This window comes from Malurus melanocephalus, unplaced genomic scaffold (assembly GCF_030028575.1).
Source record: "Malurus melanocephalus ecotype Western Australia unplaced genomic scaffold, MMel_1.1 scaffold_121, whole genome shotgun sequence".
In the NCBI taxonomy this organism is placed as follows: Eukaryota; Metazoa; Chordata; class Aves; order Passeriformes; family Maluridae; genus Malurus; species Malurus melanocephalus.
Window position 1 is genome coordinate 554,097 of NW_026623353.1, and position 26,131 is coordinate 580,227.

Sequence of the window (26,131 nt, forward strand, 5' to 3'; positions counted from 1 at the left end):
TTTTTAACACCTTTTTGTTTTTATACCTACCTGCTTTTTTTCTTTTGCATCCTCTATAAGAACTACTCCTTCATTCCCTACTCCATCCTCTTATTTTCTGCATGAGATAGCTAGTGTCGCTTTCCCCCCCTCTACCTGTGTTTTGCCACCATCTGCTAAAAGTAAAAAATATATCAGTCCGTATGGACACAGCAGTAACTTTACTGCCTTTACTAGGTGGGAACATATTTGTCAAGTTCACTGAGCCTCTAACTTCCACATGATTCCAAAACCAAGGAAAGATCAACTTTACAASAGGACTCTAAACTCTACTTCTTAGAGAGCCTGTGTTCCTAACCACCCCAAACACCAAGAAATCTTTTCTCCTTTCTACCTAAGATGATTTGCTTAATTTCCTTATGTAAATATACCTCCTATTTTGTACAGGCCTCAAACAGCAGAGGAGTACTGCAATCCAAACATTTTCTTTCTRTGCTTTAAAATGCAAGTTCCCACCCTATTTCTATTGCATAATCAAGGGAAGAACGATTACCTAGAGAGTTTGTATGTTCTGGTGCAAGACAGGGGAGTAAAACAGACACTGAAGTATAACTGATATCAAGGTTACCAGGAGAAAAAGTGCTAAAAGCCACGGGGCCCCTGTACACCCCAGTTACGTCCTATTCCCAGTTTTTTAAACATATACATATATATATATATATATACACACACGACACACATAAGAACATATACCTTTTTATATGTATATATACACACACTTTCAGTAGAGAACTCAGGATTCCTAACAGAAATCATAGGACAATTTCTGGCTTCATGTGCCTTTTCATGCATGCATTTTTATTTCCCTATATGCACMTTCAACATACATACTTGCAATATCACCTAAATAAGAGGTATTAATTGAACTACAATAAGTGCAGTAATTAATACCTGTGCCTCTGCAATATATAGGAAGTTCAAGGGAATTGCATCCATTCAATAATGCATAGCATCCAACTATGGGCCCAGAGGTCCTTAAGACTGCCAGTATTAAGACAACCTTGACCCTCGCATGCTCAAAAACTAAGCCCCTAATTTTGCTATATGGTTAAACAAATGATCCAAGAGAACKTCAAAGTTTTGTCATTAAAATGGTATTAACAACCACCTTCATTTCCTGGAAGAGAATTCAACTGAAACTAAATCTCTGCCTCTTTACTGAAATTTCTTGGAAGCAATGGTAAGTTTAACCAACTTAAAATTTTGTGCAAGCAAATAGGATGCCTCATTATAAAACAAATTTTTGAAGCTTGCAAACCAAAGACTGGTATGGATTTTTAATAATGCACTGATTATAATTARTGGGGAGGGAATTTCTAGGCAGTGTACATGTGCTAAGGAATTGACTCATGTTCCAGCAAAGGAGTTCCTTACTAACCCCAGCTCTAAGGTTAATGTTTATATTCTGGCATGAAAACCAAYGGTCTAGTGCTCACTAGATACCGTTTATGGAACGCTGCTTTCCTGAACCTTATTTCAAGCTTTCATACACATTTGCAAGAGCTGAGAAGAAAAAGCATATATCATGTGGATACAATCTGTAAGAAAAGTAAGGTTCTCAATTTAGTGCAACAAATAGATGCTTACCTCAACAATTCTCTCAAACATATGAGCCAGGGGCAGGAAGGATATCAGAACATCATCAGAGGAAGGCATAAATGTTTTCTGGAAGTGTTAACAAAATTCTCATTAATTCTCTATTTTGCCTGAGTTAAACACAACAGTGAAATCTAGCATCTAAACTCCAGAGCACAGTCCCTGCTTTAGTTTTGTTTGTAATGAAGCTGCATTGGTTTTTTTTCATTAAAAAGATTACAACAATGACTTGCTAGCAYGAGTAAAGTCACAGCAGAAGCAATGATCTTCTAGAGTTTAGTACACTGACCAGATTATTACAATTCATAGGATTCTGAAGAGAAATAAATTCTGATAGAAACCACAGAAAGTTCCATTACATATATTGGGAGGGCAGGGGGTCAAAATGGTTGAAACACTATTGGTTTGAAAAAATACACTTACATTTTGGATTAGAAAGTTTGTTTATGCAATTTACCCTAAGGTGATATCAAAAAAGCCTTACATGAGCTAATGGTGAGACCAGTTACTTAATTTAAAAACAATTCTCCCTGCACTAGTGAGAAACACTATAAGCCCACAGCAGAATGTAATGTACATTCACATCAGGATTTTTGTAACACTGCATACTTCAGGATAGATTGCAACTCTGTCAGTTTCTTGACCCTGACATTGACTTCTCACTAGTGGGCACAGAGTGCTGTCAAGCTACATTTTCACTTGAATCTGACTAAAACTTAAGACCAAAGTTAGAAATGCCAACATTTGTTTAACTCATGAGATTATTTCCTTCCCTGCAAGTCCCCAGTGTTAATATATTGCAGTTTACCTCTGTAGTTTTCACAAAAGCTGAAGCATTGCTGACTATGTTTTGATGAGTGATCATAGCTCCTTTAGGGTTTCCTAAGGAAGAAGGACATCTGGATTCAACAATGCAAATTTAGATCCTTGAAGTTAAGCTAGCAGTGGCAAAATTGATATGATAGCATTCTCTGATATGAACACATTTCTTTGTATATCAATTAAACAAAACCCAGTCAAGAATAGCTGGCAGTAGTTAAGTAGTAAGTTTGTGATGAAGTCTTCAAATTTTTTAAGGAGCCCAAAGCCTTGAGAAATCATCATGGTTTTGGATAAGTTTCTCATTCAATATCCAACTCTTCTGTGAAGATGCAGCTATCAAACCCAGATTAATTTGTGTTGYTTGTGTGTACAGGATCCCCGCTGCTGTGCTAGTGTCTCCCAGCTCAGTGGATGTTGTTCTTGTCTCTGTGTTGAGGACATTTCTGTTGCTCAGCATCCTGGTGTGCMCTTCCCACCTGGCTGYAATGCTCGGAGGGTTTTGTCATGMTGTGGTGAACTCACGGAGGGTTCAGAACCTAGAGGGCTCTGCTGGTTCAGCTCTGCAGAAGGTGGTGTTCTCACATCTGTTTTAAAAATGTATCTTTTTGCTCTATTTCTATAAGTTCCACATCAGTGTTGGGTATTGACTCACAAATGTCAAGTGACTGACATCTAGACAGTGTGTTTTGGTCTTACAGCAGGGTTGCTTACAGCTATGGAACAATTCTGCTAATACAGTACAAAAAAAAAAAGACATGGAAGAATTTATCATCTTATGCCGGGCCCTTATGTAAACACAGGTTCAGTACTTAATTTATTTCCAAGCCAAAAAATSTAACACCACCATCACTCCCCCCTACTACAACTTTGTATTGATAAATGGGAAAAAAAAAWTTCAAAGGATCAAAGGGAACCTTTCCGTAACACTACCCCAGCTACTACTTGCCAAAAAGGTGCAGAAGCAGGGGGACATCTTGGGGGAAAAAAAAGTAGGAGGGCTTCAGAATTAATTTTGCACATATAGAATAATAAATTCTACATGAAGTAGTGAGATGTACCTGTTGTTCCACTGGTGAAACAGATGACTGCTAGATCTTCTGGCTTTGGAGGCTACAAGAGTTAAGAAATTATTAGTATGGTTAAGATCACAAGAAAAAATATTTTCCTGAACAGAACATCAGGATACTAGTGTTATTTTTGTACTGTGGGATATTGGGAGATTTGCTAGTTTGATCTAATGAATGCTAACCAGCTTCGGGTTGTCACTTGAACCAATTTCATACTTACCATAGGTTTTTGCCTGTGTGTTCTTCCTAGCTCCTACAGAAAAAGAGAGAGTTTAGACATAAGCATGTAGCTTTCTTGCTTTAAATGTATCAAACACTACTAAACACCATAATACTTCATCATTTAGACTGTCTGTTAAGACATTTTAACTAGTTTAGCAACCCAGTGCTAATGGGTGGCATCCCTGCCTGTGGTTGGAGGAGGGAAACTAGATTATTTTTAAGATTCCTTCCAACCCAAACCATTCTGTGATGCCATGGTTATTGTAAGAGTAATGAAGGCTTTAAAKAACATTTAAAAATATACAGAATAACTGTGTATATAACCATGTTCTACAAATACAAAAGTGATAAATTATCTAAAACTCTTGGGGCTTTTTCCTCCAGTTAATAAACCAGAAGTGACTCACTAGGGAAGCTCAAGGTTAAGCAGTGCTATGACAAGACAACAGACAATCAATCCGATAGCTCATACAGAAGATGCCACTAACAATTACTGAATAAATGAAGCAAGATTCATCTGAGCAAGCACTTCACACCACCACTGCTTATGACAAGGAAGACTTAAGTTTCATTGCTGGTTTGTACTTTTACACRGGAGAAAGGACCCAGAACCCTTCTCCCTCCTTAGTTACTCAGACCTGACCACTAATGTTAGGGCTCTTAAAGCAGAAGGGAAAGGCTACCAAAACAGTCCATTTACCATAAAGAATATAATGAATAAGAAGAAATATTGAAGAGCCAATGTTCAGCATCTATGAGGTTTTAAGTTTTAAACCAAGACTTACTATTGTCATGCCTATTTAAGACTAGATGCTATACTAGATTAAGGACTTAATGCAAGTTAAAGAGCACCTTCTGTTAAGTGCCCTTTGAGGGCAGACATATCAACTTCACCACTGCCTTTACATTCCGAATAGGAAGTAATAGCACATGCATTCCTTTATGAGCTCTAGACTTCTTTAGTATCATGTACCTATTAGGTTTACCCAAGGAGGTTTAAGACAAAAGGAATGTCTGGAAACACTTAACATTCCCATACCTGTAGGCTTGCCTTTTTGAAAGGGTGCATTATGCAAAGATTTACCACTATGACAACACAATTGTCTGCTCAAAAGAGCATTTGCATTTCAAGTACCACCATAAGCTCAGTAMCTCCCTAGAACCTGCTTTGAGTAAAATCTGGTATTTACAGAACATACAGCTAAGATTTCCAGACACTTCTTTTGATCTCTTAGCACAAAACTCCACCATCTCTTCTTATGAAAGAGACATTCACAGTTACTCAACTATAAGTAACCACATGACACATAYAGATAGTGGGCATGAGAAACTAAGCTGAATGGCTGCTAGGGGATATATGGAAGAACTGCTCACATAACCCATGCACAGCTGAACAATAAGCTCAAACCAGAAACACAGAGAACAGTTAGAAAGTTAGAAACAGTCATTCTGCTCTAATCTAAGCTCCAATACAGTTCATACCTTTCAGGATTCACTAAAAGTCTCTACCCCCTTAAAAAAGGGGGTACAAAGCTTATTCCTGTTCACTGAAGCAGTRCTAGAATTGCTTAAGTTTGCCTCTACCTTATCCTCAGAGATTTAAACAAAAGCCTTTTGGAGCATGTATCACTTAACAGCTCCTGATGTTTGCATTATTGCAGTAAAAGCTACAAAGTACCACTGAAAGTCACTACTTAAACATATAAATTTCTAATGTAAAGACAACATTCACCCCCAGTTCTGTTTTCCCATAGCTAGAAGATTCAGTGCAAAGCATCTTCCTCTGTCAAAAACTGCAGTTCAACTCAAGGAAAGGTGATTTTTGTGTATCAACTTAGAGCTGGGCCACTCTTTTCCCAAGTTTAACCCAACCCCTTTTGAACTGTAAGTCAGTTAACTCTAGCCCATTTTAACTCAGCATTCTTACTGAGGCCACGTAACTACAATATAGTCAATCTTCTTTTGAAAGAAGCATGATGACTTTATCTTTACCAGAAGGTGGCCCTATTAACATAGCTGTCTTAACTGCTACAAAAACAAGTTCAGTGCAATGAGGCATTTCACACCAGCTACTGACACCTGCACAAGACAAGCATACTTATTTAGCGATATTAAAAGCCAAGCCTTCACCAGAACTGCAGCTGAAATCAGGCTAAACCCAGTTTCCTAATCACACAGTAAAGATGCAATTTGATCCTGGGAAAGGGCTCTCCAAAGGAGGGAAGTTATGAAATAAGCTTGCATAAGAGATCTATGCAGACAAAATAAACTACAAGCAAAACCACAACTTGGACATTAGGTGATTAATCAAAACGGTTTCTACTTCCAAAACCTGGAAGTCTCATTCCCCTTATCACCACACYCTTATCCTGTAAAAAGTTGACTGACGTTTTCCTTCTTCCCCAGAACACATCTTGTAGATTTGGTGCACAGGAAAAATGCCATCTTTCACAAAACCAAAGCTTACACAGGCTCTTCTTGAAATAAGGATTTCTGAAATACTAGTCACAGTATATAATTATCATGTTATGTTTCACATGGGCAAGCCTTAACACTTGSATCTAGTGTTCAGTCTTGGACTATGCTTGTAAGCTTTCATTCTGTCATCATGGCATATCCACTTTTATACTTTCCGCATTGTGAAATACTATTAGCAAGTTGTTTATTTTTGTGTGAACTTCAAGTGCTAGTTAAGTATTTTGAAACTAATACACCACAAGTAAATGGGATGAAAGCAGTTAAACAGGTTAAGCATTCCTACCTCTATTTCTCTCATGCTGAAGACTTCCACACCACACTTTTTGCCACGTTCTATAAGATCCACACCAAAAGATTCCATGATAACAATGGTGTTGAGTATTGGAGTTTCTCCCTTTTCCACACTGGTTAGCAGAAGTTTGGCCTTGTCAGGTTTGTCACAGAAAACCAATGACAAGTCAGCTGATGAAAAAGAACTATATTATCAACATGACAAACTGAGTTTAGATTATATCCATACATACTTCAGTATGTCACAATGAAAGACTTTCTGAATAAGGCTACACTTCAACCCTCAGTCAGCTCTGTCATCATATATTCAGTTGCTGAACTGCTGAAAGTGTCTTACCTTTGTTCACAATGTATGTAATAGCTTCAGCTCCCAGTGTATCATAGAGTGGTACCACCACCATGGAGTATGCATAGCATGCCTGTTCAATGATGACCCACTGTGCAAAGAGAAGAGATGAAAGTCACTATGGTTTTGCTTATTGCAACAGACTTCCAAGAAAGTCTGATTTCAAGAAAGATTTATATTTAAATCCTAGCGAGGAACCTAATACGACACCACTCACATGCACAAGTCTTTTTAGAAAGTAAGGGGCAGTTTGTATAATTTTTTCACTTTACACACCTACTCAATTTTTATCTGTGAGAGGAGGAAGAAACCCTTAAATAATAAGGAGCTACAGGAAAGTATCCAATCCAATAAAATTTGACTTCATCCCTGAAGGTACTATTAAGTACCTCTGAAAAAAAGCCATTAATGTTAACTGTCTCCTTAATTTACCTACTAACAGAAAGACGTTGAGCAAGAATACAGTATTTTCTGTTGGTTTTAGGTTATTGAGGTAGACAAAGCTTTCAATATTCTGTGTTACCATAAATCAGCAAAGAACTCACATCTTCACACATGTAAAATTTATATGCACACAGTATTCATACTCCTACATTATGTGCACATCATTTGATAGTCAGACAAGCAACAYATGCAATTAAAGTAAAAATCCTTTGGAGAGCCAGCCCCAGAAAGTTTCTCACTATATCTCAACACTAATCATTCTTCTTTATAGGAATCTAATATGAAGACTTCTATAAAAAATGCAATTATGTCCTGGCAAGCTGCAATAAAAAGGATTTACCTGTTAGCAAGCACAACACTCGATAAACATAATGAATATTGCTGCCTTATTATGTGTTATGTGAGCTGGCAATGCTTTAGAGCCAGCCTATTTTCATCTAAAGTACCATCAAGGTAAGATAGTAATGCAATTTTTTTTTCCTTTTAGTTATCAATAGTAACCATTGGGTATAGTTTGTAATCTAAATACATAATAACATGCAACTGTTCAGACAGGAGCCTCCAGACACATGAAGAGGCCAGTGGAACTAGAACATTTCTGATTTTCCCATCACAGGGTAACAAAAATTCTTAGTACCTTTAGTCAGTCCCAATGACAGGAACAAAACAGCATGCATCTTTAAAAGTTACCAGAATTACCAATTCAACAAGGATTGCACTAATAACAGTGTTTGCTTCCTTTCCCCTCCCCCAAACTGTCACACTTCCCAATGTTTTTGCAGGACTAGCCAGCTACCTCATTCCTGTACAATGCCAAATTTAAAAAATGATTCAACTAATTATTCCATAAAATACCTAATATAGAGACTATATTAAAGTAGCCAAATCTCAGTTTTACAAACTATTTATTAGGGGCTAGTTTCCCAAAATACTCTATTGATTGAGACAGCCTCAGTTTGTTTCACAACATTTTTCTAACAGCATTCATGCAATGGGCAAATTGTACACCTTTTGTCCAAAAATACTTCCTATAAAACCAGTACAAGGCCAGCTAACAGGTAACTAGACTTTCATGAAGACATTACACATACAGGTAACTCTAAGCAGGCACATTTATAATAGCCATGAAAGGATCAACTGAGTAGCTCTTYCTAAACAGCATCCTCCAATACATGCAACAAAGGGCCAGCTGTACTGTTCAGCAGCCAGAAATTTAGAGCTTATTTTAATGGGGCAAGGGTCTACTACAGCAAGACTTCCRAAGCTGCACACAGGGATAAAAGCTTCCTGTTGCAGCTTCCAACAACTCCTGTGCATTRTCCCTCTCAATGACCAGTATCTTTGTTTTCTGGGCTAACAAGATAATTTTAGAAGCAAAATGGAAAAAAATAAGAGTAAATATAGATATCAAACCCTGCTACTTGAGTTTTCTCAAAGCCCAAGCAAGCAACCAGTACTGACTATAGCCAACAGTCAGTCTTTGTTTCTTTTCTGACATGGCTCTGATCTGTTAGTGGAAACTGTATTTCACTGTTTTTTCTCTCAATCCAAAACAAAACTTCCTCACTTCCAGAGGAGATGACTGTTTTCCAGAAACTCAAAAGAGAAAGTACTACTTTTTTTACAAATCCAACTTCATTTTATTCAGTGAATATTTAAAGCAAGTAAAATGCTAAAACTTTCCCCATTAGGGGATATCCCCAGCAGTTGTTCCCTGAAATAATAAATGTGAATAATTTCACACACAAACAACATCACATATTCTCCTGTCTGGATTAATGATTATTTTTGGGATGTCCCAACAACCATCCAGTAGTTTTGATCAGGGAAAATCCCAGATTTAAACTGCTAGCTTRCACAAGTCTTTTCAGCTCACTCCTGACCCCTCTCAAACCAATGCAACTTATACATTTTATCTCCATGATCCAAGAGCAAACTTCCATGCTCTCCTCCAGAAAATTCACTAACCCAGCAGAGACATTGCACCCAAAGATCTATAGAGAAACAACTCAAACTGGCACAACAAAAACATCTGTCTCCCTTTTTTACTTCCAATTCTCCCTTTTTTACTTCCAATCCGTCATGTTATATGCACAGGAAACTGAACTGTGGAGTCTGTCACTCCATCTTATTTAACAGCTTCCTAGTGGGATATATTCCAGCTTTTTTTTTTATTACAGAAATAAATCTACAGCTTTTACAAGTAGAATTCCACCAGGAAAACCCAAGAGTTTGGTGTTTTCTTGTAGACTGAGAGAGGAAGATGGAAGCCAATGTCACTTTGTCACACCACTAGCATTTTAGTGACAACAAGAGACAGACACTGATAGAACTTCTAACCCTGTCAGAACTGTAGATGTCCTTTGATAATAGCAAACACAAATGGAGTGTTGAATCAGGAGGGACAGCACGCTTTTGAGTGGGTAAGAACCAGCCCCTGTCTTAATATAGGTTTAGATCAAGCCTACCTTAGTGCAGCAAGTACTAGCTYAATCTACTAAACACAAACCTAGGTTAGAGAAATTTAGTCCTATTAAAAAACTTATTTATTAAGTCTAGAGAATATGTGTTTACTGAATATTTAGTAATATTCTCAGAAAAGGCAATCTAGAACCTCTTTCGGGTTAAAGAGGATAGGCACTATCAACCTGAATATCCCCATTATGTCACTTTGAGTCTTTCTATCCATTTTTATTAAATTAATTTCCAATTTTTGCCTTCGGTAGTAGTTTTTCCTCCCAGAATCTTTGTGTTCAGGGCCTTTGGCAGAACAGCATTATCACCTTAAACCATCTTTTTCTCCAAATATTTAATCACTAAGTGTTCCTTTGTGTTTTAAAGGTTTAAACACTTCCTTGTGACTTCCTGTCACTTTCAACTATCTTGATTCTCCAATGTTACTTTTTAAGAGAAACCAAGTAGTGTGTACATTCAGTAAGAAGTATGTTTGCTTCCCATTAAGCAAGCCGCCTCTATAACCTGGAAGTAGAAGATAACTAGTTAAATTCTTCTGAATTCSCTGATTTTTTTTCTGCTCTCCAGCCTTCTGCATTTGGCACTGGGGGCAAAAAACAGAAAAACCAAAGCAAAACACAACAATGTAAGACACTAATCATTGCGTCAACTACCACTTTTGGTTCTTAGCTAAATGATGCCATGTCTATGGCTCATGCGTCTACAATATCAGCCTTTATTTATGATTTTCCTGACACCAAATGGGCTCTCAGTAGGGAAGTACACTGCCAAGAGATAAAGGAGTGGGCCATTTTAATAACAGCCAGACCCCAAATACACAAAATAGCAGTTAAATTACCTCAGGTCTGTTTTGTGAAAAGATTCCGATATACTGGATGTGAGATGGTTTGAAGCCTCGGTGAAGTAATGCAGAGCCCACGTATTCAGCTCTGTCTGAAACCTGGAGGGGGAAAAAAAGAGGGAGGAMAGAAAAAATAAGAGCAAACTCRTAAATACAATAATTGCTCTCCTCRGCAATTATTAATTGGTGTGAACCAGAGAGAAATTTTCTAGGCTATTTTGGATGWCCTCTGTGACTTTGATAACCTAAACATTGCAGGGCATTACATTGCACTGATTGTAGTTACTACACTTGCACTCAATATGCAGCAGAACACTTGATACAGYCAGACTTAAAGTGTTACATGTACGTTTAAAAGTTCAGCACACATATAGAAAAACAGCCTTTTCTGTGTATCTGTGTTAAACCCAAGAAGTGACCCTGGAACAATTAAACATATTTCTGCTTAATCACAAGTGCTATGTACGCCATCCTTCTACTTCATTCAGTGCCTATGGGAATAGAATTTCTCCCTTCAAAAAGCAGGAGAACAAGGAGGCAAAACCCAGTTATTTCTACAAACAAAGCTTGGGAAGGCAATTTTTTAAATTTTCTATATAGCACATGCCTTGAAACCGTGTTAGTCACATGACCCTAACAGCAGCATTTTAATAGGAGAGCTGTACCTAACAAATTCCCAGTAAGGTCACCTTGGGAAAAAAGTGAGGTCTGCTACACACAGGTGTTTTAATGACCTTAACAGTATGCAACAGGCAAGGTTTATGCAATTTTGAAGGCCAACTGATTAAATCAGGAACAACCTAAGAATGCACAGCTGTTCAAGGACATTTGCATATAGATATCTTCAGGGATCGATAAGCAACATGCTGCTAGTTAGAAGCAGAACTGTTAGCACCCTATACAAACATCATTCAGCACTATGGAGACAAATTGTCAGGAAGCCCAAACAGCACCTGTAGGTAGAACTTCTAGTGTAAAGTGAGCCTCTTGCAAGCAAGCACCTAAAGTAGTAGCAGCCTGAGCCCCTGAGCACTACTTCAAAGCTGCAGCTCTTCTGAGGTAGTGTCCAAGTTCTAAACAATTCAGCATTGAGATAAGGGCTGCCAAAATCAATTTCATGTAAGAAATTTTTTGGGTTAATGAAGCAAACAAAGGAGATGCTCTTTTTTTCTCTCCCTTGTACTTATTCAAGGCTGTTCCTCTAAGACACAGTAATAGGAACTAGAACCTTTCTTCAATATTCTGCTACTACTTTAAAACATCTATAAATAATTCAGATTTGCTATATCACATTACTGGATGTTGTATCAATGATCTCAGCAAGCAAAAGCAAGTCTAGCACCAAGTTAGAAAGACTACTTACCTCCTTATAGGAGATCCATTCATATGGCTGGTTTGGTTTTCTAACTCCTAGGCATGGACCGTTATCTAAAAGAGATAAAAGTTACTCAGAAATTAACCCCAACTCTTCTGTCCTGACATCACTGTTGATGTTAAGCCTCTAGATTCTCAGCAGACACCTTCAGATGACAAATGGGATTTTTTCAGGGGTGCAGGGAAGGAGGCTGGGAGATGAGAGGCCACAAGGTTAGTTTAGGTAAAGGAACACAGCACTAACTTTATTCACACAACTGTATTTCACAAGATATCCGTTAAATTTGTCTTCAAGAAAACTCACATCCAGTACATTCACCATAGTGCCAGACAGGTCCCCAATCCCCAACTGCATTTCAAAAGAGCTCAAATATGCAGTTCTTGGCATATTTAAAATATTATCTTTAATTTTAGACTTACTTGATACTTGTAAACCCCTTTGGAAAACATCATAAGCTGTTCGCACATCATCATAGTAGTACATCAACAGTTCATCACTCTTAAGAAGAGAGGACCTTCGAGCATGCTCACCGCCCTAAAATACATCAGTTACAAAGATTAGACACACTTGTTGGTTATAAATGAATGGGAATTGCTTGAAGGAACATTGTTCTTGAGAGAACTTGAGAGCTATGCAAGGTTTTCCAGGACCTTGTTTCAAGGTCCCTACATTACCAAAAACCTGTCAGGCAGAATCTTATTCTTCAGCTACTTATGATAGCACAGAACAAATGAGAATAGTAAGGACTACCAAAGGGCATTCTCAAGAYACACTTTCTTGAAGAATATTTCACTCTATTAGTGCAGTATATAGCATAATTAATTTCATCAGGCTTTCTAAATGCAGCCTCAGAGCTCTCTAGATAGAATATTAATGGAGCAATCCTGATCTACTTTTCTAATTAAGATTACAAAACATAATCACACTTCAATATGTGGTTTCAAACCCTAAATTATTTTAAGCATGGTCACTAACACCCTAAACAACTATTCTCATAAGCAAAATATTCTGTTCCAAATAAGAACAGAAGCTCTAATCCAATTAAAAACTCCATCTTGCAAAAAAAGGTTTCCTCCTGATTTAGTTAAATGCTGTCAAGACAATACTATCTTAAGAATTAAAATCACCATTTATCAGCTGGTGAGCATTTACATAAACTACAACTGGAAGTCGATACAAGAATTTAATAGTTCAGTTTTAACACTGCCTTTTTTAGAGTGACTGATTTAATAATCTCATTTTATACCAAGCTATAGCAATCAAGTTTCAGTTATGCAATTACTATTGGGCCACAGTTGTTAATTACTGCTGTTATGATGACAGACACCTACAAGCAAGTTCTTATCAGGAAGAGCCCAGCTGGTTAAAAAGAGGGTTTTGAGTAAACACTGGGTAAGATTTTCTCTCTATCAGCATAATCAATTCCTGGCTCTTTCATAAAGACAAATGCTAGAGAATTCAGGCACAGATTTAGCTAGTCTATCATCCACAGCTAAAACCTGCTCATATATAGTCATAGGTTCTTCTCTACCATTGGCTTCTTTTCCTGTTTCCAAAGTATCCTGGAAGACCAGACATCACCTGTTGCATATAAAGCTACATAAATACAGGTTTATCTGCAGAAAGTGTCGTATTGCCCTTGTATATAGAAATCAGCTAGCCTATTAAAGGCACAGRGAGGGAAAAAAATATTTTACACTAAAACAAGTCTAACTTGTTTTAGCAAAACACTATGAGTAATGCAGTACTTGCCACTCCTTTGACAGTAAGCAGAAACGTACAATGTGAACATGACCCAGAACAAGTTAATGAGTGGTTTACCTCTAAAAATTCACAACATTAGAAATTCAAGAGTATACTTGCTTTCAGACCAACATCTACTCCACAGGAAATTAACAGATCACTAGTACATGTCTCTRCCTGGAAAGAAATGCAAGACTTCTTGCTTTATTGCACTGGTTTCTCAGATCTTAGATAATCAAGGTAATCCAGATTTTACCAGTGTTCACACTCTGGAGCAAATCTGAGAAAGATCACACAATGCCCTCTGTTACCATGGCCATGGGTAACATCAAGTGCAATGTATCACCCGCACTATGTCTGATGCGCTATAGTTCCTACATCAGGTGAAATACAATAGCCTCAGCCATTCCTCAGCAAGAGTCAAGAAGTATGTTTCTCCTCATGTGGGCTACTACTGTTTCATTTACATGCCCTATTACACATTACCACAAATGCATTTTTTTAATGGCCTGAGGCACTTACCGAATTTGAAGATGAGAATTATTGTATGTTCACTGCTTAGATACAGGACTGACAGCTCTGAAAAAAGAGAAGCTCTGTAACAAACTACTGTTGAAAAGTTCCCATCAGTTCTTATGGGTTTTCAGTAAGGGAAAGCACAACCAACTTATGAGTTTTGCTTACTTGTTCTTTTTCCCATAGTAAAGTAGAATTAACTGGATTTTCAACAGTCTTAGAAGTTTTTCTGAAAAACATTCAGCTCTTTGAGTGAAGGCCATAAGGATTTGAATGTTACTGTGAAATACTCCCAGATATGCTGAAGGTCAAACCAGGAGCATAATGCAAGGTTTAAATTAACTCATCTACTAAGCAATAGAATTGGTCTCCATTTTGCTGAATTGCACCAAGACCTACTGTTTTAATAGCTTATCCAAATGGTTCTTATCCAGAATGTTTTTGCAGTATCAGGGAAAGTTCTGTTTGCAGCAAAGTGCTTAAAAATCACTGGTCATTATAACCACCAAGTATCTGACTCTCAGGAAGACTGGAATGTCTGGCTGACTTCACACAAGTTAGTTGAATGGCATCTAACAGATATGYCCAGTAAAAAGATAGCTGTTGAAAGGTTGTCAGTTTTAACAAAGTGTTCCTAAAGTAGCCAGGCAATAAAATCTGATTAATGTAAGAACAGTTTTTAATTACTCGTGTAAAGCAGCCCTTGCAGCAGCTCAGGTACTTGCAGGAAATTACCACATTACACATCAAGTGATGGTCATTAACTAAAACCTTGACAATGGTCAGCAGCATCTGAATGAAACAGATTTATTTGACAACAGAGCATAAATTAAGAGCATAAAATAACTGCTTTTGTTCAAGCCATGGGCTCCAGGCTGTTTAGGATTAGCAGTAATGTCAAAACACACTATGGRCTCCACCATGCCTCAGAGACAAGAGAAATTTCCCCTTCCCTGAGAGTATACCAGCAAGTGGTGCTTAGGTCACTAACATACTTATTCTGAGCAGCAAGTAGTATAAACTGAGTTTGCAAACCAGCCATATAATTTTATGTGTAGAATCCCTTGGTAAACATTCAGCACTTAAAAACTGACCATTCACAGGGAGACAAGCACATGTCTAATCAAGTGATTCTTGTAAAATGAGGCATGCTAGCATTCTAGTAATGTATCAGAAGAACATAAGAAGGCTTAAAAATTTTCATGAGTTGAATACTTTTCTCCATATTTGAACATCTTTTCTTAAGAGAACAAAAAAGCCAGTCAAATCCCAAGTCTTACTCCTAGAAAACAGTGGCATCCTAATATTTATTTCTATCCTATTCCTCTACATGCTTTAGTGCAAGTTGGGACACATAAAAGTTTAAGCAAGTTTTAATATATTTGACAGCCATGCATCTGCACTCAAAATCAATACCCAAAGTTATTCAGCTCTCAGTCATCAGTGGAAAGGAAGAACAATCCACAAGCAGACAGATCCAGATGAAGATGATACATCCCTGGAAGTGTTTGAGGCCAGGCTGATAGGTGCTCTGAGTTAACCTGGTCTAGTGTAAGTGTCCCTGCCACTTCAGTAACTCTTAGCACCTATTTTCAACTAAGTGTACAATCTTTATGCTCATCCAGGGATGGTTAAAATGGGTCACTGGGTGTTGGCCTACCAAATCAAAACTTTCAAGAGATGGGAAGTGACCTGGATCTTTTTTCTCCCATATGATGTTATGACGGTATGTTTTCAGAAGATGTAGAAACCCTATCCCAGACAATGGCTTCACTTAACTTTGTTAGAAGCCAAGTAAGTCACCAGTAAGAATTATGCAGAAGCTTATTTCTAGATAAATTTCTTATTGTTGGTGTACAGGTAAATTAGACAGTAAAATTGTAGCAAAGGGGCTTCGCCCTCTGTCATGTCTTTTTTGGATCAACTCCTCATACCTTTTAATATCGTATTGCTAAGGCAGAAAAAAAAAAGTAAAGACAAGTAAAGAGCAGTATTTGATTTTTTTTTTCCCTGTAGAAGTGACATTCTCAACACATGCATTAGAAAATGGAGTATGAGAAGTTAAATTCTAAGCAAAATGTAGTGAGAACATGAATCCCAAGCACTGTATTAAAATCTTGTCACTGTTATAAGAGTAGCAATTCCAACAGACACTTGAAACTTGATTCAAAACATACATTCTCATTCGATTACAACATTATTAATAGTTCAGATACAGCCCTTAATGCAAACAAAATTGGATAGACCTTGCTCATTTCCAGATGTTCCCTAAGTTTGAGATATTTTATCACCACAACATGCTAACACTCAGGTATTAAGTCTTACTACTATTCAGCCTTCCCATTAAAATGTATTTTCTAAAGAGGCATTGAAAAATAATGCTATCTTGCTCTGATCAGAGAGCCAATTAGTGTAATTGGATCAATGATGCATTAAGTAGCTTAGTGAAGTCTCATACCACCAGTGATTCCAATCTCAGAATCCAGCAGCGACAAGCWATTTAGCTTGAAGAAGTAAAGAACTGACACTGCTGTCAATAGTCTCAAGCAAATAAGCATTTGTCATGGGGTTTATGGACAGCAAAAGGTACTGTTCTATCATCTTATAATGCAATGCTCCCCAAAAACCTGCTGAAGTCTATACTGACTAATGAGGCCTCCACAGCAATAAAACTTTCATTGCTAGTTTATTCCAGCAACCAAGATGCGCTGGTTTACAAGCCTGTTCTACCCATTGTCTACGTGTCTGTTGCCAGAATTGGAAAAGCTCACCACAAGACGCAAGATCTAAYTTTTAGATCCTTATTCTATACATGTTGCTTCGAAAGAGATGTTTTTGGCAGTTACCACATTGCAAGTGCATATTTTTGTTTCTCTTTTGTGTACTTCTAGTAGCAGATCGCTATTTGTTACAGTAACACGATGTGTCAGTAAGCTTGCTGTATGTCATAGCGAGAAGATTAGGAAATAAACTTGTGAATGGACAGGGCAACAAATGTGTCATTCTTCTTCTTCTTAATCTCAACATTAAGAAACATTGAAAAAAGTGCCCAATTTGAAGTTATGACAGGAGTCTGCTAACGTTCAGATGACCTACTGTAGATTTCAAACTGCTCTGCCACATTAATTTACATCAGTTTGTAGTCCATGTAAGCACAAAAGTCATTTAATTCATTTGATACAGCRAAACTAGATGCAGTCTATCCATGTAGAAGAATGTAGTGTAAAGGGAAACACCTAGTCAGAGTATATATGTAAAAAAATCCACAGTGCTAGTTTCTGACAGTCATRAGTATGGCAAGAAGCTGTCAAAAGCTTCCAAAACTGTCTCCTTCCTTCAAAAGCAGAAAACATCTTGTCTATCCTGAAGAAAAAGAAGCACTCTTAAGCACACTTTATTCTTCTTAAAAGAATAAGTACTGACTCTGTAGTGAGCAGGAAAATCAAACTGCAACTCCCAGAAACACCAGCCTTGCAGTTGTCTGTATTTGCTTACAAAGCAACAGTTTGTCCTCAGACTCTTTTCACATTTGACTTCATGTTTAAACAGCCACCACCTAACAGTAACTCTGCTTCTAAAAAGCACAACACAAAAGCTAAGCTAACATATCCAGAGTTTAGCAGGTGGTTGGTTTAATTTCAACCTACTCTAAGGCTGGGATCTCTTGGCAGACTAATATTTCTTTCCATAGATCATCTGAGGACAATTAGCACCCTCTTCATGCTTGTAACACAATATAAAGTCTCATGTGTCAGCTATTATACTACTAAAAATAACAGAAGAGTATTAGCCTAATCAGTATATACCGGCATGCATGCTCTGACCTCAAGACCTAATTTATTAGGTCATCACATGGCCAGAAACTGAAAATTACACTGTGCCAATTCTAAGTCACTAGCGAAATCAGAAGCTCAGTTGTCTCAGCAGAGCCTTTTTTCTCCCGTAATAATTATTTCCACTGTGACCTCAGCCCTCAAGTTGGTTTTCAAATTCAGAAAGCCAAAATAATGAGTTTAAAGCCATATTTCATAAATGTATACCCCCCACACTCCAGGTTTAGAAACACCCTAATGTAAATCAAGTGTTTGGTCTCTCTCAATGCTGCATTTAGGGTTCAAATTTCAGTGAACTATAGCATCCATCAGGTGACACTTACCTCTACTTCCAAAGACTGCATTGCTAAATCACATGGTGGTTTTAGTGCTTTTGGTCTTGTTGCATACCAGTAGGTCGTGAGAGCTGCAAAAGCACCRAAGCCCATCAGCGTATTTGTCGGAAGGGTGCGCACATACTGTCTGACATCCCCAAGTTCTGGCATTCGTAGGTATCGAAACAACTCATGTGCTTGCATTGCAGTTCAGTGCAGTTGTTCCAATGCTGGAATCTGTTGGCATGAAAAAAAGTTGCACAAAACAATCTGAAATCCCCTTTCGATTCACTGTTGCTGTAGGATAGCGATGTATGCTTTGTCCTACTGGCTTTACACTCTCAAAATAATTAGATCTGCCACTAGGCAGGCAATACCTTCACATATCTGTGCTGTAATTAAGTAAGCAAGCAATTATTAGCTCATACTATAGAAAAACCGGTGTGGTTGAGAAGAGGGAATTTCTTCAGGGTTTTAGTATTGCTTTCACCAGACACTGCATTAATTTTGTTTTTTTTTAAAGCAGACCTTTTGTTAAAGGAGAGCATTTCACAAGTGTAAAATAGCTATTTGTAGAGTAGCTGTACTGTAAGTCTTTAAACAGTTAATCATCAAGCAGGGAAGTCTGGGAAACGAAGGGCAGGGACATATGTTACCTTGCCTGCACRTAACAGAGCATCCTAATCCTGTAGTAGCATAGCAGGAGCAGGATTTTTCCYCTCCTAAATCCAGTAAAATAAACTCTTTTCTACTCTCCCTTCAGTCATGCATAGAAAGTTCAACACAGCAAGCGGCTTTCAAAGCCGATATCCTCCCATAGCTTCTATATGGTACTTAGCAAGTTTCCTATTTCTCCCAGCACCATGCCAGCAATTYATCTCTGGTCATGAGGCAGCCTAAAGCAGTGGCAAATGAGGCCCAAGGCAGCAGCACGCAGCAATATAATCAAGCACAGGAAGCACATTTGATTTGTCACGTTCACACAGAAGGAAGAGCTGCAAGAGGCTGCTCCCCGCCAGCACTCACTGACACGGATATTCCACAGCAAGAACCAGCTGCAGAGAAAAAACGCCCCCCCCCCAAAAGGAAAAAAAAAAAAATTGCAGTCAGCTCAGCTGGTGCTCTCCTCTCCAGCCAAGGTCTCCCGGGACGTCTGTCACATGCCAAACCCCCCGGCCAATGCCCACTAGGTGAGAGGTGAGCGGGAGCAGCCGGCCCGGCGCGGCCAATGGCAGCCGGCAGCGCTCGGCCCGCAGCGCTCAGCCCACCGCGCTCAAGGGCGCCCGCGGCCCGGACACCAGCACGGCCGCCCGACACCCAGCGGCGGCTGGCAACGCTTTCCCGCTTGCTTTAAGAACAAAGAGATGGATTTACTTAGGTAATTTAGGTCCTAGCCATTTCCTGTGGACAATAGAATTAAACAAAGGTCCCAGAAAATGTCAAAAGATGTAGCGAATGGCAAAAACAATATGTGTGAGGAGCCACCGCTACAGACTAATGATATACTAGAGTCTGAAACCCAAACAGGCAGAATTATGTTTTAAAACCAACCATATGTGCTTAAGATTTCATATTTCTACAGGAAAACTTATAGTTCACAGTCTGATCTTGAAATCTTTACTGATGCAATCAGTTATTCAACCACACAACAGAATCATGATCTAGTTCACAAAAAGTCTAACCAGTATTTGGACAAGATTTGCTAGAGACAGCAAAATAGTAATAAAATTAGTTCAAAGGGCCCAAGGTTTCACAATTTTAACAGGACAGGCTGAATCAAGGTCATGGATGGGGGCAGTGTCAGGATGGAATCAAATTCCATCTCTGGAACAGTCCTGGACCCATGGAGTAATCCCCAGCCTGCAGACACTGCTCTCTCCCCCACACCTTCCTGGCATAACCTTAGGGCACAGGGCTAAGGGCCACTACAGAAATGCCTTTTGGTTATTTGYACAGTGATAATACAGCAGACTAAAATGAAAATCCACAACACATCAAGCTGCAGTGATGGAAGGTAGAGATGAACTGAATATATTAACAAGCTCTTCATCTTCCCTTTAAAAAAAAAAAAAGGACTTAGTAGTTAGGATTATCATGCTCTTGCTTTTAATGCATGTAATCATGTTCATTAGGAATGCAGGTGTGAAAATTACTTAAGTTTTACTATACACAGCTGAACAGCAACAATAAAACCCATACACCAACAAGGAAGTCTGGACTCACAAGTTAACTTAGAATATATCAGACCACCATGTTATAAAACTAGACAAGGGGGCTATGATCTGTGTAAGGGCTAAGAGCAAGCTTAGCTCTTTCCTCAAGATCTACAATGAGCACCTCTGACTTTTAAAACTGCTTTCCTGTCTGCATTAGTCATGAAGCATACTGCACACACACTATGATTTAGGAATGCAATGCAATTTGAATTACTCTTTCAAAAGGCTGTGGTGCCTTTACAGGTAACAAGAACCGAAGTAAACATAATTTAATTCACAGAACAGTCCCATTATAGTCAARGACCTGCTATGATTTCAGCCTTGGTGAAGAGATGCACACCTCTGCTTTTCATTTCCTTGATCAGTTGTTTTTAGGGAAGCCTGTAATAAATCTTTCCTTGAGAAGTTATACCACAGATTATCAGGTATACAATGATATATTTTGCTGCTTATGTTTATATTGTGATWTTTTTTATTATACCTTCTGCCTCATCCAACAAAAAACATGAGGACAGAGTTTTCTGCAAGACTATGCAATTTCAMGCTTTAACACTGTTAAGTCCTATCAGCTCTTGTTTTCTGTATTTAAGGCAAAGCCAGCTGTAACAAGGAGAATAATTAATTCACATTCTTAACATATGCATCCAAATATACCCACCAAGAAGMGGCCTCCCAGCCTTCTCTGAGTCATCTGAGTATTTACTTCTCTCATGCTCCAACAACATCAGACACCAGAGTTTTTATCATGACCAAGGAGAATGTCTCTCAATCTGAAGACTCAAAACCAAAGATMTTTAAGTGGAGCTCACATCTGGCTTTCAGTTGTTTTCCTCAGGGAAGGACCCAGCTAAGTCTGCTCACTCAAGGCAAGTAAAAAAGCCATGCTCTCTTCACAAATTCTGGTCCTGCAATCCCTTCTTACCAGACAGGATCTGAACTACAAGGAACAGACTCAAACTAAGCCCCAGTGTGAGACACAGCTGAAGACCCAAAGGAAGAAAATCCCAAATGAAGAGTATCAGYCTGTGATCGCTACATGAAGGAGCAGAAAAGACCAGAATTGACACTGGAGGTCAAAAGCACGGGTTTTCTCAACACAACCAGAAGATCTTGGTCTTTTGTTCTAAAAGACCAGAGGGAAACTGGTTTTGATAACGAGGCAAAGCTCTTTTGACCACCTCCAGGGAAACTGTTCCCACAATCCAGCCCAAAAATGCATCCCTCTTAACTCACCATATCAATTTGGCTAAGTAGTTCTGTAAGTTTCAGACAAAGCCACTCTCTCTGCTCACACACACACCCTGCAGCACCCAAGACTCATTCTTTACAGCAGAGCCAGTATCTCAAGGCAACGACCCAAGTTGGCAGGGCTCTGCCATTCTTTGCTGCTCCTACTCTCGGCGTACAATGGTCTATTTACTGTGGGCAGCAGCCTGCCTATTGTCTATCCATAGCCAGACATCGTTCGAGTGCAACGGAAGAGAACAGGAGAGCGGCCGTCAGCTTCTGTATTGCAAAGAAAACAACCCCAAGAACCAACAGCCTCTCTTTATTCTAATATTCAGATGAACAAACACTTGCACTGCCATAAAGGCAGGTCATCACATGATGTAAAAGGAGAGGCTGTGTTATTTCTATAGCCTCTTGCAGGGAGGAGAAATCTACAAGACAAGTTGCCTATCTCTTACTATGAGCAAAGATGCACTGAGATGTTTTCATTCTGATATGCTGAAAAAGGGAACCAGCCACCCACATACATTTAAGTTGTCCTGACAGCTACCTACCACTGCAGTTTGTTTTTTTCTTACTCTTACAGGTTACACTGCACAGCTTCCATGGATCTCGCTTTTTCCTTAAGCCTTTCTCCACTCAGCCTTTGAAAAAATGTGTGCAGAATCATGTTCTAACTTCTTTATTACATATAAAAAACAGGTACAACAAATAGCTTTGGCTAYTAACCAGATAAATCCTTTAGCCTGAATGCAATACATAATCCTAATCTCAGAGTGCATTCACAATCAGCTTAAATTTGACTCAGTCCAACCTGTCCTAGATAATGCTCCCACAACCCTCTCTGWGCTGGCCAGTCACTAGGGAGGTAATCTGGCAAACACCACTTCTGTGGGTTAGTTGTGATGCTAATTCCCAACTAGACCAACTCTTGTCTCAATGACCAGATAGCCATTAGTTCCCAGAAGGAAACGTAACAGCACAGCTGGGAAAGGAGATGGACTACTGCAATAGTGCACACTGCGCACACAACTCTAAACACTGCATGCAAGTCCCCCCAGGACTTTCTGCCTGTCCTGTGGGCAGAGGGGAACCTGACTGAGGTCTTACAAAAACCTGTAACATAGCCTAACTAGCCAGCAAGCAAACTACAACCAAGATATAGCAAAGAAGCTTTGGTATTTGAGACCTGAAGGAGAAACCCCATTTAAACCCTGTATACCAAACAGGACAGCATCATCAAATAGCTGCATCTACTGTGGTGCAGCCTGTCATGTCATATATGACTCCTCAGCCACAGATGACTTTTCTGAACAAACTGAGTACACTGAACCCACTATCAGGACCTCCTTCAACAGCCTTCACCTGCCCCCTCCCCAACTTAAAAAAAAAAAAAAAAAAAGTTATCTTTCCCACAATTACCTAGTTTACCCAGCCAAGCATGAGAGCTATAAACCCTTCTTTTAAAGTAGTAACTGATATATTTAATATTTATCTTCCTGCAAGAGTAAAGAGGAAGAACTAAAGAGCTATTTATAAGGAACACATCCCARGCAGGAGGAACCACCAGGTTCTTACTATTCATGCCTCACATCCAACTCCTCTTCAGCTCCCCTAGTCAGGCTTTAGGCAACCATAAAGCATMGTGCACTGGGGTGCAGGTTGCCTCTGCTGGTTCAGTTTCTGATCATCCATTTGGGACAAGGCAGAACTGGAGGAAAACAGCCTACAAGTTGGATTCAGACCAATCAGTTAGGCCACAGTGACTTACTTCATAAACTGCAACCAAAGGTAACCTTTAAGGAGAACTAAATCTGAAATTGGTGTGTCAAGGCTTTGTTCACACCTACCAGGAAAGTCGCAGACCTGTCTTCAGACATTTGGCTGCAATCCCCTTGCAATCAAGTGGAACTTCACCTGAATTCTTGCCTCTCAGTGATGTCCAATAAGTAATCAGTGCACAGTAGTGAGGTCACTAGAGTTTATTCAAGTTCAGGAGTTGAAACACATGACAAGAATCTGCTCAATGCCTTTTGTGCAATTACTATCCTCCAACAACACTTGGTAACCCTGTGTACGAAGGAAAACCAACACTTACCACTTCAACCTTTCAGAGAGTGATTGATTTAAGTTACCTTTAATCCATGGCTGTACACACACAGAGCATGCCACTAAGCAGTCTTACTGGTTTCTCACCTCCAAAAACCAGATAAAATGCTTACAATTTTTTATTTTTTGAGCCTACACTGCTATCCATTAMAATTGCAACCCTGCAACTCTGATTTGCAAGTACATCATGGCATTACTTTTGCTATTACTTTTCACCCTACAGAACCCAACTGCTRCAAGCTAACAGCTTTCTTGTGGCCTTACAGCTTGAGGAGATCATACCAATTTATTCATTCTACTTCTCCCAGGAAAAGGCTACTATTCAGGAAACCCAGTTCGCAATATCAAGCTAACACATAGCTCAAGTGTTCACTTGAGAATCTGTAAGAATGAGTTTGTCACTAACAATTCTAATATCTGAATTCTTGCTGAAGGCAACCTGGGTCAGGTATGCTAACCCCCACTGCATCGCAGTAGATAGTGTTTACATCCAGCAGGTTGTTACAAAAAAACATAACTCTTAGTATTCTGAGATGGGATGATCAATAAGTACCTATGAGCAGCGACTGGTTCACTGAGCGACCTCCCAACACCAGCAGCACAAGAAACAGTATGACAAACAAAGCTTTTTGACCTCAGGTATTAAGAGGTCAGCACAGAGAGGGCTGTGGGAACATTTCCTCTCAGTGATGGTAAGCATTTTCTTCTTGCTTTCCTAAGAAACTAACTCAACCATACCAGGCTATTATTCCAGTACAACTGCCAAAGCCAAAATTTTAAAACATGGCACATGCAGTATCAAAATAAAAAGATTAAGAGTTCTGGGTTCAAGAACAGCATTTTATTAAAAAAGGGAGAAATCCTCTTCTGGAAACAGGACATCATGCACTTCTACTACAGACTTAAATGGTTCAATTACAAAATTCAATTACAAAAACCTTTTTTCCTCTACATCTCTGTAAAACCATGCAAGCTGTATTAAATCAGTTTTAAGCAAATTACCAGTACTACTAAGATTCCAATCCTAACCAAAAAGAAGTATTTTACTATCAAATGAAAAAAAAAAAGTAGAATGGTTTGGGTTGGAAAAGACCTTAGAGATTATCTAGTTCCAAACTCACTGCCAGTGGCAGGGAATCATATTTTACCCTACACAGACAAGTAACTCTCAACATGAAAGACAKCGAGAGTGTCCTTGTTTCAGGAATCAGGTGGGATCCACAGAAATGCAAGCAAGCCCCCCCATCTGCAGACAGGGTTCAGCCTACAGCCTGTAAAGGTCAGTGCTGTACAGCAGAGCCTCCCTGAGCCACACAGCATTGTGAACTCCCCCACAAAACCATTCACCAATGAACAAACCATCACCCCTCTTGTGAGTATACCTAGGGAGTTGCCACTGGTTATATTATTTACCATAGCAAAATATTTAACATATCTGAACTTGTAATTTAGCATAGCAGGGAAGTAAGATATGGCAGACAGTCTATTCGTAAGACTGCCAGAAGCCCAGTTTATCAAGCAATGTATACCTTGGGCCAGAACATCTCATCTCTGCCACACAAATAAATTTCAGTCTTCAGTCTATCCAATTCCATGAACCATATKACCAAGAAAAACAAAACACAAAACCCTACTACTACATTCTTTTGCTCACATTAATAAAACTGCTGTTTTCTTAGAGGGAAAAGAAAGAGAAAAGAAACCTTTTACTCTGCCTTACTGGAGAGCAACACACATAAAATAGGAAACTYTGTCTCCTCTCAAAAATCCCATGAAGTATTCCTTTCTAGTAAAGCAGTAAGACAGCAGAACCAGCTACACAGACTTTGCTCAAGAAAYAGGCAAGTTATTTAGCCACATAAGTATTTCCAAGTTGTCTTTCCTTCCATTTTAAATTGCTGGTTTTGTTTTTCTACCAATATTAACCTTGTACTTGCCCTTGAAGCAAAAGGCTACTTGTGGRTTTCCTTCTCAAAAACTGAAGGCTTACTTTGACCTCATGTTGTCCAGGCTGTAGTTGTAAAACAACATCTACCAAATTTAGAAGCTTCCTTCGTAAATTCATTGTAATCATGCAGTACTCAGACTAGGCTAGGGCTGTTTGYTCAAGACCTTGAACGGGTAACACTACACAAAACAGCTACTTATAATGACAAGCTTTCAATATTCCCAAT

The 26,131-nt window shown here is 38.9% G+C and overlaps 1 protein-coding gene across 1 annotated transcript in view; it reads right to left on the minus strand.

The window, feature by feature from the left end:
• The window catches only part of ACSL1 (acyl-CoA synthetase long chain family member 1), a 37,372-nt gene that overhangs the window by 9,820 nt on the left and 1,421 nt on the right, over positions 1–26,131 (minus strand). The window contains exons 2-11 of the mRNA XM_057370210.1: positions 18,412–18,639; positions 12,416–12,530; positions 11,985–12,049; positions 10,619–10,720; positions 6,853–6,952; positions 6,508–6,686; positions 3,745–3,777; positions 3,516–3,567; positions 2,444–2,517; positions 1,627–1,704 (exon numbers count right to left, since the gene is read on the minus strand). Coding sequence (XP_057226193.1) covers positions 1,627–1,704; positions 2,444–2,517; positions 3,516–3,567; positions 3,745–3,777; positions 6,508–6,686; positions 6,853–6,952; positions 10,619–10,720; positions 11,985–12,049; positions 12,416–12,530; positions 18,412–18,606 — 993 coding nt within the window. The 5' untranslated portion in view covers positions 18,607–18,639. The remainder of the gene's footprint in view (positions 1–1,626; positions 1,705–2,443; positions 2,518–3,515; positions 3,568–3,744; positions 3,778–6,507; positions 6,687–6,852; positions 6,953–10,618; positions 10,721–11,984; positions 12,050–12,415; positions 12,531–18,411; positions 18,640–26,131) is intronic.